Source organism: Diaphorina citri, unplaced genomic scaffold (assembly GCF_000475195.1).
Source record: "Diaphorina citri unplaced genomic scaffold, Diaci psyllid genome assembly version 1.1 scaffold611, whole genome shotgun sequence".
In the NCBI taxonomy this organism is placed as follows: Eukaryota; Metazoa; Arthropoda; class Insecta; order Hemiptera; family Psyllidae; genus Diaphorina; species Diaphorina citri.
Genome location: NW_007378044.1, coordinates 1 through 22,092, shown reverse-complemented (window position 1 = coordinate 22,092; position 22,092 = coordinate 1). Strand labels below are relative to the sequence as shown.

Sequence of the window (22,092 nt, the reverse complement as noted above, 5' to 3'; positions counted from 1 at the left end):
TAGCTTGGTTGGTAGCGTGTCTGCCTTGTAAGACCAGCCTTTCAAGTGAACTCAAAATTGAACTAAACTGCATAGGATAAGTAGGTACAAGGTAATACATGCAAAATATTGCAATCTGAAAATACTCGTAGATATTCCTTAAGCCTTAATGCAATTAAGCTCGTAAGCCAGGGAGGCTTCTATCTCTACACCTTTCCCATTACTTCATCTTTCCCATTAATTATTTACTTCCATACTCTATCAAGTTTCCCTTAAGAAGGCTCAAGACTTGATAGCATATTGTTATTAATTAAAAAAACGTTTTCGCATTTACAGGTGTAGATTCAGGGTGAGGATTAGCTTTTTCGTTGATTTTGACTTGCCTTTGCCTTTCAAGCTAACTAGACTTTCAGCCTTAACGTCGAAAGTATCTGGAAATGATTCCTGCAAGATAGTCTCGTTTGGAAGTTGTTTAACAATTTCTCCTATCAGAACTTTGGAAGACTCAAAATAAACACAACTTTCTGATAAATCCTTCAAACTTCTCAATTTGTGAAGATGGAATAGTTTCATATCCGCCTTATCAATTTCAGTATTTTGTTTCCACCATGTTTCTCTCTGTGTATTTTCTCAGGGTCGTTACCACTTGTCGTGAGTTTCATCCGATTTTTTTCCGAATGTCCTGTAGGTAATGGAATTTAAAAGACAGTGTTCCCACTTACGCACGACACGATTTTTTCCCCGAACGACAAGTGGGAATGGATCTCAACTAGGGCCCAGGAGCTAACTCCAACAAGGGTCCTCTCCTAGCAACAATATTTCGGAAAGAAAAATACTGGGTAGCTAGGTATAGCTAATTTAGATTCTCACATTTTATTTTCCTGAAGAGAGAAAAACTGGTGGTTTCGGGCCCTCTTGAGGAGCCCGGGGGCCAAATGGTACCGGATGAATCCCCCCTGGGAACCGCCCTGTATTTTCTTTTTTACAAACCATATTTTTTTCTCATATGTATAGGTATATTATGCTGACGGCTTTAAGTTTAGGCTCATTGAACTTTTCTTAAGTTTAGGCTCATTGAACTTTTCTCGTTAGGAGTTGTAATGTTTGTCAAAAATTGTACGATTGAAAAACTTTTGCCGTAGGCAGGCATGTCAATTTAAACTCCGTTATATCAAGTGTGAAAATTGGATTTGTACATATTGAGCTCAACTCAGTTGAATAGTGTCAAAACTAGCCAAAAAATGAGATACTTGAGAAGAAAGTTGCCAGACGTTATCAGTTATTGTGATATGTTTTTGTTTACAAAGACTCGTTAGCGAATCATGGTAACCATAATCAAGGGACCTTTCTGTATACCTACTAGCATTCCCTACAGACCTACACAGATAACACAAAAGCACAGTCCATACTTCAAAGTTACAGAAAATATGCTTTCAATGACGTACTCGTCATAACTGATGACTATTCTTAAGGATCATCAACATCATCATCAGCTGATACTTGAAGAAAAATAAAATTTCGCGTGAATCACAAGTGATAATGCACGTGGGGTTGCATTATATCAGGAGGGGCAGGGGCAATTTATTACGGTCATAAAGTTTCAGAAAGAGGATACGTCACAAAAGGGGGAAGGTCCCGTTTCAATGTTATTCTTAAATATCTTTTTTTCAGGCCATAAAAAGTTACGGGAGAAGTATTTATCGCAACAATTACGTGGGTGAAATTGCTAGCTCAAGCATGTTGCTAACGGAAGACGGAAGTTCAAGCTTAAAACGAAACATTGTCTATTTGGAGAATGAGTTTCAAATGATGCTATTTCCAAATACTTTAGGAAAGACTTTACTTCTTTTAGAATGGGATGCTATACACTGCCTTGGCAAAGACTGTGACATTACTTCAAGGCAGTGTTGGAAAAAGACTGTCCAAAGAATCCAAAGATATCGTAATATTGAGCGCAAGCACCCATGAGATAGTAGGTATCGATAGTATCAACTAAAAATTTGGGAAGATTGGAAGGGGAGATTTTGTAGACCTGAAGGACTCAAAACCAGAAGGACGTCTATGGCCATATTTCCAATATGTACCTACATTCTCTTTATAGGTAACTATGTCCCTGTTCTTCATTACTTGCGTATTACGCGTTTTGAGTACATACTAAGGAACAAGAATAGTCTCGGTAAAAAAAAAAAAAAAAAAAAAAAAAAAAAAAACAATTCTTATTTCTTAACGTGGCATAACAGAATGCCAAGGATTTTACCAGACACTATCGTTTGTTCGGGGAGTCAGAAAATCTGAATAAGATAACAACGAAGATAATTAGGCCCTAAGTACCTGTAATTAGGCATCACAATGTCACAAGTAGTCGCCAGCCACCAGTCTAAATCGGGCAGACACTCCTAATGGCAGCACAGATAATGACATCAATATCCTTATGACAATACATTATCATTGGCAAATCATATCGATGTATGTCGAGTAAATCACAGCAATCTATCAGAAGGATCGGATAATTTAGGAACAGGTCCGGATTACAACACTCCTGATGGCAGCACAGATAATGACATCAATATCCTTATGACAATACATTATCATTGGCAAATCATATCGATGTATGTCGAGTAACTCACAGCAATATATCAGAAGGATCGGATAATTTAGGAACAGGTCCGGATTACAGTGCTCCAAATTTAATTTGAGGATAAAACTAATATCTGGCCTCAAGGTAAAAGATAAAGATCCTAGAGTGCATAGAATTATGATGTCTAATTTAGACTCTTATGTTAAAGCTCAGGAAATACAAAATAGTGGTTCATCTATAGATGATTCTATATTTACTCCATTAATGATATGACTGTCTATTCGGTATACAAATTCAAATGTTCTATCCGTGAACAATGGACACCAAAATCGGTCATATAATATGTACAGATTACAGACAGTACAGAATAACAGATAGACAGATACCCAATGTTCCAGGGAAGGATATAGAATAGATAAAGATCCTAGAGTGCATAGAATTATGATGTCTAATTTAGACTCTTATGTTAAAGCTCAGGAAATACAAAATAGTGGTTCATCTACAGATGATTCTATATTTACTCCATTAATGATATGACTGTCTATTCGGTACACAAATTCAAATGTTCTATCCGTGAACAGTGGACACCAAATCGGTCATATAATATATGTACAGATTACAGACAGTACAGAATAACAGATAGACAGATACCCAATGTTCCAGGGAATAGAATATAGACAATTCCCCGACACCTTGTGCTGATATCACGGCCGTGAATGCCAAAAATATTACGAACATGAATGCCAAGTAATAACCGAGCATAATTCCGGACCTGCCTCTCATCACAAAGAGCACAAACTCAATCAACTCAATCTGAATCAGTTCAATTAAACTCATTAGAGAAAATGTACAAAACATTAGTACTATCATTACTGTATATTATACAATGGAATCATTTCGACACGAGATAGTGTTATAATAGCATTAGGATATTATTCTCATCGGATGACGTAAAGTCATGGAGTTATCAAACCCAGAACAAACTGTTACACTGATAACTAAGATGTGTCATTGATTAATTTCAGCGATGATCATTCCTAAATTGTTTCGAAAATAGGAATTGAAAACAATCAAGCAGATGAGACTGATGTTATAAATTTATAGGAAGAATTTCAGCGGAGCTATGGGCAACCCAGAAAAATCCCGGTAATTTTGGTACTCGGGCCCTTAAAAGTTTCATATTACCGCCCACAAAAATAGGAAAATTTCCACCATTTTCACTCTCTCCTCAATCAAATAGTATCCTACCCTACCGTGATATTTTACTTCCCACCACTCAAGACTTGATAGCATATTGTTATTAATTAAAAAAACGTTTTCGCATTTACAGGTGTAGATTCAGGGTGAGGATTAGCTTTTTCGTCGATTTTGAAAATCGTTGAAGGCTGACTGCATTGCCTCATCTCAAGATCACACACTTAATACCTAGTTGTCTCTCTAATAATCGTCTTAGCTACATAGGGTAAGTGTACCATTTATTGGCCCACCTGTACTATACGCCACATAAGTCTGATCTGGACAAACTTTTTCAAGATCCAATTTCATCAAAAGAAAAGGCTTAAAGACTGCTATCGAACCAGTGCTATTCAAAAATTGTAGTCATAAAAACAAAAATTAGAAAAATAAATGTGGGCAGGTGGGCCAATAAATGGTACGTTTTTTAGGTGGGCGAATAAATGGTACACTTACCCTAAGCTTGATAATAATAATAATAACATAGTTAGGTAAAAGCTATGCTTTGCCTGTAGGTTTAGCTACCGAATGGGTTTTACAACATTGTCTTTCGACAGATCGTACGTGTGCTCGGCAAGTTTGCACAAAATGTGTGAAATTTGTCAAAAGGCAATTTTAAGAGATCAAGTTGGATTATAAGTCTGCAGACTAGTGATAGTGTGTACTGTCCTTAGATTCTGTCCCTTTTCCAGCTAGTATGACTGGTTTCTTATTGGTTTCTCTCCCACGACTTTTTCCTCTAATGCGTTTCGCTAGAATACTTTCATTGTGTCGATTGTCTACATTTACACGACGCTCTTCCGATCTAGGGAATTGTAACTGCGAAGGTCGTATCGTCCCGAAATCGAAGAGGGGACAGGACAGGAGAGTGAGCCGTTCCGAGAACGAACTTTATCTGTTTAGGATAAAGTTCGCCCTGGGCCTGGGAGGGGAATGGAGGAGTTGCAAATGGATAAAAATTATAAATAAATGGTCGATTCCTCTGTAAAAAGTTGGGAAAAATCCGAATCTGAGGTCAAAACTCCGAAAAAATAACTGTAAAAGGTCGAAAATTCAATTTTTATAATGAAAGAGTTCAAAGATTTGTGACGTCAGACTTAACGCAGTTGCTATTTTTGTCCGCTAGGTAGCGCCACTATGCAAGCGCGTTAGCGGAGGAGTAGAAAGAACTGCGCAGAAACGTATGCGCACAAACACATTAATGCGTTGCCTACGAGGGAGATTTGCTCGGGACATTTGATGTGACGTCATCGCCTACAGGAGCGTATGCTGTGACGTCAAAGTTCACGATTTACCGGTATTTTTTAAATCGATTTATCTCGGGATCTAGAAGTCGTAGAAGAAAAAGAAAAAATCCGTTGGTCCTTATTTTTCCTGCTCTATGACTTTGAAACATCACCCAAGTAAGCGCAACTGATCTATTGAATAATTTTCAATTTACGTCTGTATACTCGCCTAATTGAAAAGAGGAGACCAAAACCGAGGTGGATAGATGAAAAAGACATGAGATAGAAGGGAGGAGGCGTTAGATAGAAGGGTATGGAAGAGTAGAATAAAGAAGGGCAACAACGACCCCAAATAAAATTGCAGCAAAAAAAGATGAAGATAATTCCTTGTCCAATTGCAAAGTCGTCAAAATGACCAAAGTTCTTCGAAGTCGAGTAAAGCACCAAATAATGCGTCGAGTAAGGCATGTTAAACACTATTGAACAATATTGTGAAATCGCAGCAGCTACTTCATCATGAATCATTATCTGTTTGTACATTTTTCTTTGATCCAACGCTAATCAAACTTTCCATGAAGGTTTTTCTCACATTCTTCTGATGTGAATTGTGGTTTTGTTTCATTCTTCATGTTCATACAGCGATATTGAATATTAAACGATTTTCCAAGTATAGGTATGTTATACGTTTTAGTTTATAGGCACGAGCATATTTCATGACAGGCCTGAATCTAGAGGGGAGGAAGAGGAGATTTTGCGTTTTTCCCCTGCTTCTTATAGAAAGAAAGTGATATACCTATTAGATAATAATGAGCCTAATATATATAAAAATTTATTAGTTCTAAAGCGTGGTTTTAATTCAAAGAGCATGGTTTTTGAAGGAGCCAGGTGGGTCTGTATTAGCTGACATTCTTTGAGTACCAAAGAATTTCAGGGAATTTGCAAACAAGGTATTTAAGGGCCCATTTTTTTTTTTTTTTTTTCGCAGTGCATCATCAGAGAAAAGAGTTGATAGTTGACACTACTATTACACCCATATTTATCACGGCTCAACAGGGCCTGATTCCTTGATAGCTTGAGACTTGCATGATGTCTCAATTGCCTTGCATATTTTGATTCGTGTTGCAATGTTAATGAAAGAGACAGCATGTAAATCGTTGAAGGCTGACTGCATTGCCTCATCTCAAGATCACACACTTAATACCTATAAGTTGTCTCTCTAATAATCGTCTTAGCTACATATTAGGGCATTAGGAGGAGTAGGATGTTGAAACCGGTAACCGATGAACTTGCAAAAAAAAGAAAAAAAAACTGTCTCTTCCTAATATTCTAAAGGTCGACGCGACGGCTGTCGATCGATGGATGGCCGGTCGACTATTTGTGGACACACCTTTACAAGATAACAACTAAAACACCCGAGATTTTATATTACACATACACTCATGATTTTTTTAATCGATTTATTTCAAGTAGCCAGGATTGTCCTAAAGGAGCTCTTAGGCACAAATACTCCTTCCTTAGTCCCATAAAAAGTCGTTGTCCTAGAAGTGGAACACAAGAAGGAATGACAGAAAGCACTTTTGTTAACAACATCCAGACAAGAAAAAAATCCAACGATATCTACATATACCTATACCCAACATTCTAGGACTGTTATTTCAACTCAACTTTCCTCTCTCATTTCTCCCTCTGCATAAACTCCTTTCTCCATTTTCTTCTCCTTCTCCATCCATTTTCTCCTCGTCACCTCTCCCTCTGAAAACTTCTGAGTCTTCAGACAAACAAAACGTGCTCGTCAGGGAGATACAAAGTAGAATGAAAACACTGCAAGACTCGAGGCTAGAAAGTGTACTGGAAAACTGGAAAGTGACACAAAAACTCGGTTTGTGTCTGCTTTCGTCAACAAACCAAAACACTTGAAATTACTCTAACTCTGACAAGAAGAAAAACGTCTGTTTGAGAGTGAGAGAGAGAGAGAGAAGGAGGGAGGGAGAGAGAGAGGAGGGAGAAAGGGAGAGAGATATGAGGAGCTTAATGAGAAGGCAAAAAAAGAACAAGTAAAAACAGGGGAAGAAGTAGAAGGGAGGAGGAGGAGGAGGAGGAGATCTTCAGACAAACAAAACGTGCTCGTCAGGGAGATACAAAGTAGAATGAAAACACTGCAAGACTCGAGGCTAGAAAGTGTACTGGAAAGTGACACAAAAACTCGGTTTGTGTCTGCTTTCGTCAACAAACCAAAACACTTGAAATTACTCTAACTCTGACAAGAAGAAAAACGTCTGTTTGAGAGTGAGTGAGTGAGAGAATGAGTGAGTGAGAGAGAGAGAAGGAGAGAGAGAGAGAGAAGGAGGGAGAGAGGGAGAAGGAGGGAGAGAGGGAGGAAGGGAGAGAGATATGAGGAGCTTAATGAGAAGGCAAAAAGAGAATAAGTAGAAACAGGGGAAGAAGTAGAAGGGAGGAGGAGAAGAAGTAGGAGGGGAGGAGGAGAAGGAGGAGGGGAGGAGGGGGAGGAGGAGGAGGGGGAGAAAGTTGTCACAATAGTTTTCAGTTAGATTTCAGCTTTTCTCTTTTTCTAGCTCCCTCTCATCATCTATCCCTCTTACCTACCTCTTCTCTCTCTTTCCTCCTACCCCTCCCCTCTAGTCCACAAAGAAAAGCGCTTTAATATGTTTCTGCCATTGACAGATTTATGAGTTATGACTAAAGAAAAGAAAATGAGAGTTCTTTGTCACCTAGATAGAGGTAGAGTGAACAGAGCTTTTTCCGCCTTTGTCAACAGCATTTCAGGGAACAGGAAAAACTGATCGATTATAGGATAAGTACCTAGGTACTTAGGTACCTTCTGGATTTGTACAATCGCAAAAAAGTCGAACAAAAACAGGGCAGCGAAGGAAATAGCTATTCTCAAGAAATAGGAAAAACCGCTCGATTGTACTTCTGATTAAGGAGCGCGGTAGCGTCAGGGTTCAGGTACCTACTGGATGTGTACAATCGCAAAGAACTCATCCCAGAAGTAGAGCGAAGGAAATCGCTTTTCCAAGAACATCGCAGTGGAATAGGGAAAACTGATCGATTGTGCTTGTACGTCGGATAAGTATGTTATAGAAAAGGTGCCTTGTGGCTTTTGTACAATCGCGAGAATTCAAAATCATAACAAGCTCGAAAATGGGTTTCGCACATGAGCAAAATAGAATCGAAAAAAAAGTAAGTGGACTTCATCCTTCAACCCACCAGCAGACTACCAAAATAGACTCGCGGAGGTGAGGAGAGGGAAAGAAATGAAGGAAATATAGAATTATGGACAAATGAAAGGAAAATAAAGGAGAGTTTGTGAAGAAAACGAATATAAAGGAAGACTGCGTGGGATATTCGTAGGTAGAACAAGCTGAACACAAGTACAACACAAAGAAAATGCTAGCTGCTGCCACCCTACCATCTAACTAAAATCAGATCAAACAATAAGCATCCCATATCCAGTCCAGATACTAGAAGAGAAAACCCACAGCGTTATGGAGTGGAAACGCACCATTAGGCTTTTTCAAACAATCTTTTATCACCTAAAAGGGCTTGAAAACTACAAGCTCTTCAAGAATACATACATAGACACTGGGTTCATCAAACAAAAAAATTCATAAAATATGTATACCTATTTGTATTTCGATTGAACAATTTGACACAAGACTCCCGTAGCTGTTTTTCTGCGCACAGAATAGCAAATCATTGGAAACTTAAGGAAATAGTAGGACTACGTCAAGTACTCTTTCAGATTATTTCCACGATTTCACAATGAACTTATTTATTTCCTCATGTGAACCCGCCTTATTGTCGGAAAATAATTGCTACGTTGCAGCCAAGATAGTATACGCCGAGGGAGGGGTTGTGGTGGTAAGATAGCAGGGGTTGTTATTAGTGATGGTGAGTTTTCTCTGCTTGACTTCCGTACACTTTCATTACCATTGTTTTGTTTTTATTCAATTCATTAAAAAAAAAAAATAATAATAATAATAATAACAACAATAATAATCTTAATGACCAACATAAACTTTGCATCCCCTCATCTTACGCCCCTTTTTCCACAAACCCCCCTCCCTCCACCGATATGTATAAAACTCAATCCCATCCGTTTTAGATTTTCCAAATGAATAAAACAAACCTTATCTTCTTTTATTAATTAAAATAGATGAGGAGCTATCAAGCGATTTCAAACATATTTTTTCAATTGAGATAAAACTTTCAAAGTCCGATGGAATTTTGTTTTTCAAAAAACAACTGGACCTCATCCAAATATCCGTACTTCATGATCTTTATTCGGTTTCGACTTGGCGGACTCACCTTTTGATCTTAGCGTTCGTTCCACACGAGGTGAATTATGAATAACAACAAACAACTGTTAAACGTACCTAATTGAATAATTTTCAATTTACGTCTGTATACTCGCCTAATTGAAAAGAGGAGACCAAAACCGAGGTGGATAGATGAAGAAGACATGAGATAGAAGGGAGGAGGCGTTAGATAGAAGGGTATGGAAGAGTAGAATAAAGAGTCGCCTAATTGAAAAGAGGAGACCAAAACCGAGGTGGATAGATGAAGAAGACATGAGATAGAAGGGAGGAGGCGTTAGATAGAAGGGTGTGGAAGAGTAGAATAAAGAAGGGCAACAACGACCCCAAATAAAATTGCAGCAAAAAAAGATGAAGATAATTCCTTGTCCAATTGAATGGTCGTCAAAATGACCAAAGTTCTTCGTGTTAGCATGTTTCAAACGTAAGTCGAGGAGTAAAGCACCAAATAATGCGTCGAGTAGGTAAGGCATGAAATAAAATTGCAGCAAAAAAAGATGAAGATAATTCCTTGTCCAATTGAATGGTCGTCAAAATGACCAAAGTTCTTCGTGTTAGCATGCTTCAAACGTAAGTCGAGGAGTAAAGCACCAAATAATGCGTCGACTAAGGCATGTTAAACACTATTGAACAATATTGTGAAATCGCAGCAGCTACTTCATCGTGAATCATTATCTGTTTGTACATTTTTCTTTGATCCAACGCTAATCAAACTTTCCATGAAGGTTTTTCTCACATTCTTCTGATGTGAATTGTGGTTTTGTTTCATTCTTCATGTTCATACAGCGATATTGAATATTAAACGATTTTCCAAGTATAGGTATGTTATACGTTTTAGTTTATAGGCACGAGCATATTTCATGACAGGCCTGAATCTAGAGGGGAGGAAGAGGAGATTTTGCGTTTTTCCCCTGCTTCTTATAGAAAGAAAGTGATATACCTATTAGATAATAATGAGCCTAATATATATAAAAATTTATTAGTTCTAAAGCGTGGTTTTAATTCAAAGAGCATGGTTTTTGAAGGAGCCAGGTGGGTCTGTATTAGCTGACATTCTTTGAGTACCAAAGAATTTCAGGGAATTTGCAAACAAGGTGGAGGGGAACCACAAGGCAATCCAGGATAGCGCTGAAAACAAAACAAAAATCACGTTTAATGTACATCCATCCCAAATCTGTTTGGGAAAAGAGTAAATAAATTAGCCAGAAGTCAGAGGGCTAAAAGGGAAACAAGCAGTGCCACGTATGAAACTAAATTACCAACTAACATGGAGTAAAAACATATTAATTATACAGATCAGGGCCGATAAAAGTGGGACTTCAGGGTACCTATTTATTTACCTACGATCATAATTATGAACAACAATACACTAAAGAATCTGTAACTAGATGTTAATTTTTTGCGAGTTTTCTTACATTATTTCGCCTGCCAGACTTGCATATTATTGACAGTCTGCTATATTGAAATCAAGTTACTGATGTGATGTGAAAACAAGCACTGAATGAAGGGGGATCTAGAGGGCTAAAAGGGAAACAAGCAGTGCCACGTATGAAACTAAATTACCAACTAACATGGAGTAAACACACATATTAATTATACACATCAGGGCCGATAAAAGTGGGACTTCAGGGTACCTATTTATTTACCTATACCATATGAACAACAATACCTACACTAAAGAATCTGTAACTAGATGTTAATTTTTTGCGAGTTTTCTTACATTATTTCGCCTGCCAGACTTTCATATTAACGACAGTCTGCTATATTGAAATCAAGTTACTGATGTGATGTGAAAACAAGCACTGAATGAAGGGGGATCTCTTCTGCCTCCTCAATAAGGGCACGGGCCCGACAATCTCGATTCCGAGCCTGACAGTAGAGGTAAATCCAATTAATTAATTAAATATTCTGGTGTGTGTGAAATCTAAACACGTTATCCGACGATATAATCTCACCCATATTTGACACGTTGCCAACTTTTCCTTCCCAAACCCCCCTTCCCCCCTGAATTCATTTTGTAATTATTTCCTTTTTATGATAGAACAAAACTAAAATACATAATCTCCCATTAGATTATATTGATGGAGGCTGCTCCAGAACATTTGGAACTCTTTTCGATTGCGGTAATAGTCTGGAATATTCCACAGAGATACTGGATAGATCCTGGACCACAAGACACAACATTTCGTAATTTACCTGTCCTAATTTACCCGTCATATGGTTTAATGGTTCCCGAATTTTGGTTACTTTGCTTTCCGCGTCTATGAGATGTCCTGTATCTTGTCTAACAGTGTTGGAAGGATTGGGAATTAGGTAAATCTTTGGACACAATGGATTCACACAAAGAAATAATATGTGGGCTCTTTCCATGTCTACCCAAGTGTTTGTATAAGTTTACAGATAATTTTGAGTAGTTATTGTAAATAGGTCTGCAAATTCATAGTGTGAAGTTGTGAACACATAACCAAAAGAGCCCGAACATTTCGAACACCCTATGTGAACAAAACTACAAAACGAACAATTTGGAGAGTGTGTGTTTCGGATGAATTGTGAATTAATTTGTGATTTGGCACGTTCCGTGTTCTATACCCGATGAAAAAAATTAAATTGTACAATAATGTGTTTGTTTACTTTTCTACACTGGTAATTTTGTATTGGAATATAAATACGCGTTTGTTTGTACCTCTATCTCACTTTCATTTTCACTGGACCATTTGTAGATTGTTGACTTCCTCAAGTAATTCGTTTAACTCCATACATAAGTCATGCCTTAATTCATGCACTGCATCAGTAAATCGTGAAAAATAATTCTGATATGCACTTTGTATTTATTTAGTAATTACTAATTACTTCACATATTTAGCATTGTGTTTCTTCCGGTAACTAATTCCAGCCGGATAATCAGAGGAGTGCGGCCTAAAATTCCACCCGTGGTACATTTTATAGTTAATCCTATACATCCCCAAAATATGGGCATCTTCTAAGAAGTCTTATTTCCCCCAGTCCTTTTTTGCTGAAGTAAGCTTTGTAGGAGGAATTTCAATCAGATAAAAGCTAGCCCAAATTACCTTTCTAATGTATTACAAACAACATGAATGTAATACAAGAAATGGGTAAAACACTTGAAAGTAGTAATCCTACATCCCACCATATTGTACTGTCCTACACAATGTACTCCTAATCTCAGAACCAGAAGACTCCGAGATTAATGCAGAAATGAACTTCTAAATCTAAATCCAAGCCATCAGCTACTCAACTTTCAGAACGCAAAGTGAAATGTGAAATCGTGTACCAAACGCACGCACGAAATCAACTTTGTGTCATGAGAAATGATCTCTGGTATGTCTGTATGTGGGTGTGGGTGTACTACGTCTGGAGATCTCCTAAAACTTAATACGGTTAAAGAAATAATTTTGGACTTAAAAATACATTAATGATTTCCTTCGAAATAAGAGAAACCGTTCTAATCAGGTATACGCGTAATCTCGTAAAAGAGAAGATTTCTACACCGAGATAACCAAATACAGATCGATCGGTTACCAAATATTGTGACAGAAATATCTACCAAGTTTGGAAAGGGGATCATATTGTGTATCCGGATTCCGGACATTCTACGAAATCTGAGAAACTTAGAGCCCACCTAACTACCTATCCATTTACTCACTTTTCTACAATGCACTCAACATTTGGCGACATCCACTAACTACTTAATCCCCACAGAACTGCTAATGGGTTTAAGATAACACGAGATTGATTTCAGAAGTTAGAAACGCCCTACAGATGGTAGATTTTTGATTCTGTATTAACCGTATGCGGTCTGGGTGTAATTTGATCTGATTTTAGTGGGATTTAGACAAGGATTACTTTATTTTAAGAAATCCCACATAGATTCAATAGATTGATTTATTAGCTCGTTGGAAATTCTATAGAAATCGACTTACATGAACTCTCTTTTCAACCAAACTGAGCATGAAGAAGACTGAAAACATTGTTATTAGGACTTACCTTGTGAAAGTTTTCATTCTCGCTTCTACTGCTTTTTGTCGCAGACATATCCTTGTCAATGCTGAGCCTATGTCTTTTGTGGCACCTGTAACAGAAATTAGAATAAACAATTAGAATCTATCGACAGATATCAGCAAAAACCAACATACAAAGTCGCAAGTAATCAATAATCTACATAGTAGCGCGGTCAAACTTTCTTCCCTTGGCGGGGCAAAGCGCTACCGCACTCCTTAATTTTAGTAGGTACTCACTTTTTAAAGAAGAATGAAGGGACAGTTTGGGGAGTAACCAATCTGTTGTAATTCATCATCCCCTGATTTTTTGGTCCCAATGGCAAAATTCAAGAAATAGCTCACACGCGACTGATTTCAACGGAGATTTTGCAAGTAAGAAATTTCCTACATGTGGACTGATATGCAAATCCACCCACTTGTGGCAGAATATTCAATGGCCTATCACTGAGTACATGATTCTCTACATCCCATAAGTCTTCTTGGGTCAGAGATGACATTGTACCCATGTCCCCATGATATTGGGACATGGGGGAGGGGGACGCTATCTTGTACAATCTACACGGCTCATTAATCATGCAGCTCGGTACATAAACAAAACTTGCTGACACGAGGAGAGTGAGTAAAAAGTGCACTCGGACAACACAAAACTTTCTCATTTTGCTTTTAAAAAAAACATACATTCATACTCCTAAATTTTGAATTTTGATTTAGGTAAATTCAGTTCACGTACAAGCGGAAAGTTTGCAATAATTTACATGATGTGCCTCCGGGACTCCTACACGTCTATTGTGTAATCAACGTTGAGAAATAACAGCCTAATAGACACCCAAATTAACCCACTGTTGTAAGTTTTAAGTTGTGCCCACACATAATCAACACCGTCGATCGACGAGGTGAATCTATGTTGTCGAGGCAGTGTACAGTTTCAGTCGACAGCGTCGACCATGTGTGGACAAAGCTTCGAATCGGATGTGGTGCTTTATGATGAGCTAAATTTCCAAAAATATGGTGGTACAAAAGAGGTCTAGCTATCTTACGAGTACCTGCATACACATATTATACTTGTTCTAAGCTGAGAGTCTAAATAAAGCACTACTTATACTTATGTATAATAACTTTATGGACCAAAAATTAGAATAGGCACACCAATGTGTTAATGTTAACAATGGTTCACAAGTATTCGAGACAATAGGTATAAAAGAACCTTATAAAAATGGTCCTGAAAAAAAAAAAAAAATCAAACCCAAAATAGGTACCAAACTTCGAGAAAAAGTTTAAATGTCAAATTTTTGTAGTCCATTGTTACATAAGCGTATATTACAGTATACCAATAGGTACCTACTTAAAGAAAGAGGTACATATAATTATCTCTTCATTCGATTTCATTGTTTGAAATCCTTAGTTAAACATGGAACTACGGGTCGAAAATTTTGTATTTATTTATTTAGACTCTTTATTGGTTATAATTCAATGGACACAAATACAAGAAATTACAAACAAAGGGCGAAATTATTGCCTGGGGCAATCTCTACCATTCAATTCTGAACCTTAAGAGGTAATTTTTTCATCCCAAGCTCCCGGTCTATTAGTATTTCATTTAACTATATGAGAATCATACTTGAGAACCGGCAAAAAGATAAAAGGAGTCTGCCAAATCCCTACAGAGCCGTTGATCTATAAGTTTATCCCTAATAATTACCAACTTGAACTTGAAGGTCGCAAGGGTTACATAAACAGGTCATAAAACTAATAGATAGATGATAGAATTACGAACTCAAATCCCTCGTGTATAAAGAGTTCAGAAAGTTTCCTCTCTATGACATACCTAGTTAGAACTTATGTTCTTTCTACAATGTACCTATATGGACTATATGAAGACATAGATAGGGAGGTAATTATATACCAGGTACCGAATACTTATGTACAAACAACAGGATGATAAGGACGTTATAGGAATATAGGACAACATAGTTATTATAAGATCTTTTAAACCTAAGCCATCGTTAGATTCATGCTAATTGTACCTATGCCAGTTTGCATGATTTCATTACAAACTTACAAGAACAAAGGAGAGGGCAAAGGTGCTTGTTAAAGCCCGATGGTATCCACTTGAACAATCTGCCATAAGCCAATGTGGGTCATTGTAAAAACACAATTTTTCCCCATTTGCAGACCACCATAAAAGTATTAAATTTGAAATACAGAATGGAGGAAAGCACGCGAAATGTTGCCCACATGTTCTTCATATCCCCCCGGGGGAAATGTCTTGGTGCCCCCTGACAAGTCCTTCAATACTGAATGCTCCCTTCAGCTCCCATTAACAATATTATTTTCTTCACGGTGAATTTACGGGGGCAAAAATGAAGGCTTTTTACCTTTTCATAAATTGACCTTTGAAGCGCAGAAGAAAAGTTTCCTATAGAAAAAAATATTCTTTCTTTTTCCTAGTTTTACTTGCCCACAATGAATAGAGAAAGACGCAGGCATAAAAGAAAGTCTAATGAAAAGAACTAAAAGTGCAGAACGATGCCAAAGAAATACTCAAAGAACTAGATTACATGGGTCCCATAACATCCCGGACTTGGGACAAAACTTTCTGAACTTGGATTAAAAACTAACTTTAATTAAACTTCGGTCCCGTTTTCAATCCTCCCACTTTCATAACTCCAAAAGAGTCACAAGAGATTAGAACTAAATCCAGGTACTCTTTGAAACTCTGCATCGTGTGAAAGTTTCAAAGTTAGCGATCACAACAATTAAACTTCGGTCCCGTTTTCAATCCTCCCACTTTCATAACTCCAAAAGAGTCACAAGAGATTAGAACTAAATCCAGGTACTCTTTAAAACTCTGCATCGTGTGAAAGTTTCAAAGTTAGCGATCACAATGGCAAGGTAATACTTTAGACGGCACAAGACCGTATAGATACCTACGCATTCGCCCATTATACTAGCACTATTATTATATTTATCATTATGTTCAAAATGTCAATGTTCTATATTTCAGTCTCTCAACGTGTAATTATGCATCTACCTGATGGTGCTGAAAAAAGTCCTTTGTACTTCCTAACTTTTGAATATACTAAGACATTACTAGCACTATTATTATATTTATCATTATGTTCAAAATGTCAATGTTCTATATTTCAGTCTCTCAACGTGTAATTATGCATCTACCTGGTGGTGCTGAAAAAAGTCCTTTGTACTTCAGTTCCTAACTTTTGAATATACTAAGACATAATAACATTGAATTGACTTTCTTAGACACAAGTTTTTTAGTCACCCTGTAAGAGGTGAACCCATGTATTGCATGCAGCTTTGATGAAATTTATGAACTTTTCTTTTCTCCAAACTAAATAATAATGTTCCAACTTATTGGAATTGTTCTAAATTATCTCCCACCATACACACGATCACATTTATATATTTATACACAATTGTTGAAAATTTGGGAGGGGGAAGGCACATTTGGAATTGGGAGGAGGACTATAATTCCGATACTGCAGCTTTGATGAAATTTATGAACTTTTCTTTTCTCCAAACTAAATAATAATGTTCCAACTTATTGGAATTGTTCTAAATTATCTCCTAATATCATACACACGATCACATTTATATATTTATACACAATTGTTGAAAATTTGGGAGGGGGAAGGCACATTTGGAATTGGGAGGAGGACTATCATTCCGATACCTTTGTAGGTTTCATCAGATGTACTATGTAGGTTTCATCATGAGTGTTTCATAAATTTAATGTGACGTAGGTGAGTATGAGAAATTAATGTCCAATACTGAAATGTGTAGTGTGTACCTATGAGAAAGATTTCAGATGTTCTTAATGTTCTTGTTTCTTCCCATTAGAATTTGTCTACCGTGGTTATGGTTATACTTTCAAGAAGAATCTGCAAATTCGGAACCTAATACAGGAATGAAGAACAGGATTTATAAACCACGATGTAACCGTGTAAATTTAAACTGATGTTAAGGACATTACATTAAAGAAATTTAAACAGGTCTTCTTTGGTCATTGGTCAAAATATCAAAGAGTTCATAGACATCATAGATCAACACTAGAAAGGATTAAAATCTACCAAAGTACCGATGTTATAATATTCTAAAGAACATCTTCCCAACAGAAAATACCTAAATATTAGGCGCTATTAATTATCAACTCGTGATTTATTACAAGTTGCCTCACCATTCTCTCTTCCATTAAAATGAAATATTACATCGTCCAGTCTGCCAAAGACAACACCTTTTTCGTAATAAACTCCGAAAATTTCATCAAAATACACAAAACTCCGAGTCATTTCGAGAGAAAGTGTAAATACAAGCAGATGATACAGGGCAAGTGGTTTATCTCACACTTCAACAGGAAATCATTGGTCATTATGACGTTAGCTTGGAAAACGCGTTAAATTTAGGAAATGATATTCCGAGCCTGACAGTAGAGGTAAATCCAATTAATTAATTAAATATTCTGGTGTGTGTGAAATCTAAACACGTTATCCGACGATATATAATCTCACCCATATTTGACACGTTGCCAACTTCTCCTTCCCATACCCCCCTTCCCCCCTGAATTCATTTTGTAATTATTTCCTTTTTATGATAGAACAAAACTAAAATACATAATCTCCCATTAGATTATATTGATGGAGGCTGCTCCAGAACATTTGGAACTCTTTTCGATTGCGGTAATAGTCTGGAATATTCCACAGAGATACTGGATAGATCCTGGACCACAAGACACAACATTTCGTAATTTACCTGTCCTAATTTACCCGTCATATGGTTTAATGGTTCCCGAATTTTGGTTACTTTGCTTTCCGCGTCTATGAGATGTCCTGTATCTTGTCTAACAGTGTTGGAAGGATTGGGAATTAGGTAAATCTTTGGACACAATGGATTCACACAAAGAAATAATATGTGGGCTCTTTCCATGTCTACCCAAGTGTTTGTATAAGTTTACAGATAATTTTGAGTAGTTATTGTAAATAGGTCTGCAAATTCATAGTGTGAAGTTGTGAACACATAACCAAAAGAGCCCGAACATTTCGAACACCCTATGTGAACAAAACTACAAAACGAACAATTTGGAGAGTGTGTGTTTCGGATGAATTGTGAATTAATTTGTGATTTGGCACGTTCCGTGTTCTATACCCGATGAAAAAAATTAAATTGTACAATAATATGTTTGTTTACTTTTCTACACTGGTAATTTTGTATTGGAATATAAATACGCGTTTGTTTGTACCTCTATTGTGTATAAAGAGTTCAGAAAGTTTCCTCTCTATGACATACCTAGTTAGAACTTATGTTCTTTCTACAATGTACCTATATGGACTATATGAAGACATAGATAGGGAGGTAATTATATACCAGGTACCGAATACTTATGTACAAACAACAGGATGATAAGGACGTTATAGGAATATAGGACAACATAGTTATTATAAGATCTTTTAAACCTAAGCCATCGTTAGATTCATGCTAATTGTACCTATGCCAGTTTGCATGATTTCTGTTCCCTCGTGTATAAAGAGTTCAGAAAGTTTCCTCTCTATGACATACCTAGTTAGAACTTATGTTCTTTCTACAATGTACCTATATGGAATATATGAAGACATAGATAGGTAGATAATTATATACCAGGTACCGAATACTTAATGTACAAACAACAGGATGATAAGGACGTTATAGGAATATAGGACAACATTAGGTATTATAAGATCTTTAAAACCTAAGCCATCGTTAGATTCATGCTAATTGTATGCCAGTTTGCATGATTTCTGGTTTTTTTACATTGTGTGTATAGGCATGACGTACCATATTGAAGAACTGACGTATGACACAAGGCTTCAAGGTAAATATTTGATGTTTCTCAAGACATTATTATGATAAACCCTCCACCCCCTTGCCCCATTTTGTAATGGGTTTTAAACAAATTAAATTCAGCCGACGAAAGAAAAATTGACGTTTTGTACCCAGATGAACCTATACCGGCCAACGGTAAGACAGCGCGCCAACCACTAAAATACGAACGTAAGACCAACAACACAACATCTAAGCTTGATTGATTAGAACTAAGATTGAATAAAGGCAACCAATTCTCTTGCGAGTAACCAGACCAATACGCAATGAGTGCTTCGGGCGTTCTCTTTCGTTCTCTTTTGATTCCTAAACAATGAAAAATCTGAAGATTACTCGTATGTATCTCAAAGGAATGTCTATCTAGCTGAAACAGCTACCTGACTTTCTACCATTTGATTTCTTAGGGGTTCCAATTTTGTTGGTTTTAACAATTGGCATTTCTAGTTCTCAAGTTATGACGTCTTAGCCCATCTAGAGCACGGAGGACTAGAAAGGATCCTAAAGCTATGTTCCCATTTGTTTGGTATTTTGGGATGCAAAAGTAAAAGGACATACCTACATAGATGTTTAGCTCTTTGGTCTCTTTTATGAACATAGAGTGAGTATAGTACTAGTAAAGTCTGTACCTACGAATTCTAGGTTTAGTTCCAAAGAGGACGCAAGGATAGAACGAGATATTAGTATGTATTTATGGATAACACTTTATTGATAACGCGCTATTGATTTCATACTTGATAGTCCATCGCGTCTACGTATTATTTATTGATTTCAGTTGGTCCTATCAATATACTGATACGGAAAAGATTCACATCTATTTTTTAGCAGTTTCAGGAAATGTGTTCACGTCTTTAACGCATTTCCTTACTCAGGTATACTAGACATTACATTGAAATGGGGGGTCTTTTCTAACGAAATTCCTGTGTGCAGAGTCCACTATGTAGGACTCCTGCACCTATATTAGGTATACTAGAACTCCATGTTAATTGAAATCGCAGCATTATATGACTAGATTAAAACGTTATTTCCCCACACACCGTTCAAATCATTATTCTTGAACTTTTCAATAACATTTTCTGCGTAAATTCAATAGTCATACATCACGATATTCAATAATCAAACTTACTTATTGGCCTCGCTCTTCTTAAAATTTCCATGCACCATATATGAATAGTAGATAATCTATCATATTAGATCAAAGTTATGGGATGGGTTTGCTCAAAGATACATATGTAGAACTAGCAATTTCATTGATGCTATTAGTAATGCATGAATGACTTTATAAAATTTATCTTGAACGCCTAGAATCTACTGAAGGTTTTCATAATGCTCGTGTACATCTCAAAGGAATTCGATAAAATCAATGTACTCCATTTTTGTTACAATCTCATATAATCTAATCCACTTCAGCACTTCTGGATAGGTACAATACAAATTGAGTACATGAATTCATGGATTTTCATAAGTTTAATTTTTTTTTTTTTGATTTTCAAAGGTTGAACATTTTTACTTGAGGTCTGTATGGGTTCATAAAAAAATCAATACTGTTTATTACTCCCCTAGTCCTTCACTAGGTCACTTAACGACAGCAATATTGTAACAAATTTGAACCTACATTAGTAAGTTTTCTACCTATGTATTGTGTAAGTTTTCATTATTAATTTTTCCTCATAAAAGTTTCTTTCTCTTGGATGTCCCAGTTTTCGAGCATATTATAGGAAAAACTTTCAGCTTTTCTTTTACCTTCACGTGCACCGGTGTGTATCGAACTGGAAGAAAATTATAATTCACGTTTTCCTTTCTTATAGTCTCTTTCTTTTTTAATTTCCAACTTTTTTGCTTCTTTTTCGATAGAACAAAAAATGGACAAATTGCGTTGTTCTCGAAATCTTGTGCGAATGGTTCGAGTGACCAATTTCAAAGGAAAAACACAAAATAATTACTAGGGCCATGTACAATTTCATCCTAAAGCCCACAAAGGAACTACAATGACATTCAGTTTTGAGTGTTGTAAAACCGACAGTACCTACATAAATCTCAGACCCATGTACAAAATCTCACTTGCTAGATCATAGATCACCTGTTCCCTATTCCCATTTGTAATTTTGTATGCAACATCCAACATCTGAGTAATTATTACACTGTAAACACCACACGTGTCCTCATCTTCTAATGAACGCGTAGGGGGCGAACGTCAAAACATATAATTGCATGTTTTGACCGAGGCTGTAATTATTCACCATTAATACTAGTTCTCTTGTTCCCTAAAGAGGTTGACCAGGTCTTTCACTCTCCTACGTTATCCACTCGTTAATCCTTCCATTCCATTTTGATTTTTCACAACTCCGAGTCCTATTATCCCATTTCTTGTTTGGCAAGTTCTGCGTATCTTACTTACCTCATCTGCCTCATCACCTGCCTTTCTTTTCACTAAAAAGCTCAAACACTTCTGTAAAATGCTGGAAACAGTGTTCAATATTCATTGTGTTCCTCTTTTCATTATAGTGTTCATACTTTCATATTGAGCACCTGCATAGTGTTAGGAATGCCTACTAGGACACATTCTCTATGTAGTAATGCAATGTTCGGTCAGGATGGTCGGCTAGGCATAACATTGGCACAAACATATCGGACTACATATTGCCACTTACTATATGAGTAGCACGTTATGGTATTAAGAGTACATTCAACCGGTCATTGCGGAGTGCCCATCACCATAGCGGCATTACCTCTTCGCTACTTCTCCTTTGATCCTCTAGAACTAGAGTAACCAGACCAATACGCAATGAGTGCTTCGGGCGTTCTCTTTCGTTCTCTTTTGATTCCTAAACAATGAAAAATCTGAAGATTAC

The 22,092-nt window shown here is 36.9% G+C and overlaps 1 protein-coding gene across 1 annotated transcript in view; it reads right to left on the bottom strand.

Moving 5' to 3' along the window:
- LOC103510530 (flocculation protein FLO11) overlaps positions 1–13,443 on the bottom strand; it is a gene marked incomplete at its 5' end in the record, with an annotated part of 39,389 nt that extends 25,946 nt beyond the window's left edge. The window contains 4 exon segments of the mRNA XM_026824566.1: positions 4,552–4,585; positions 6,713–6,727; positions 10,445–10,481; positions 13,359–13,443. Coding sequence (XP_026680367.1) covers positions 4,552–4,585; positions 6,713–6,727; positions 10,445–10,481; positions 13,359–13,443 — 171 coding nt within the window.
- Positions 13,444–22,092: the final 8,649 nt, after the last annotated feature.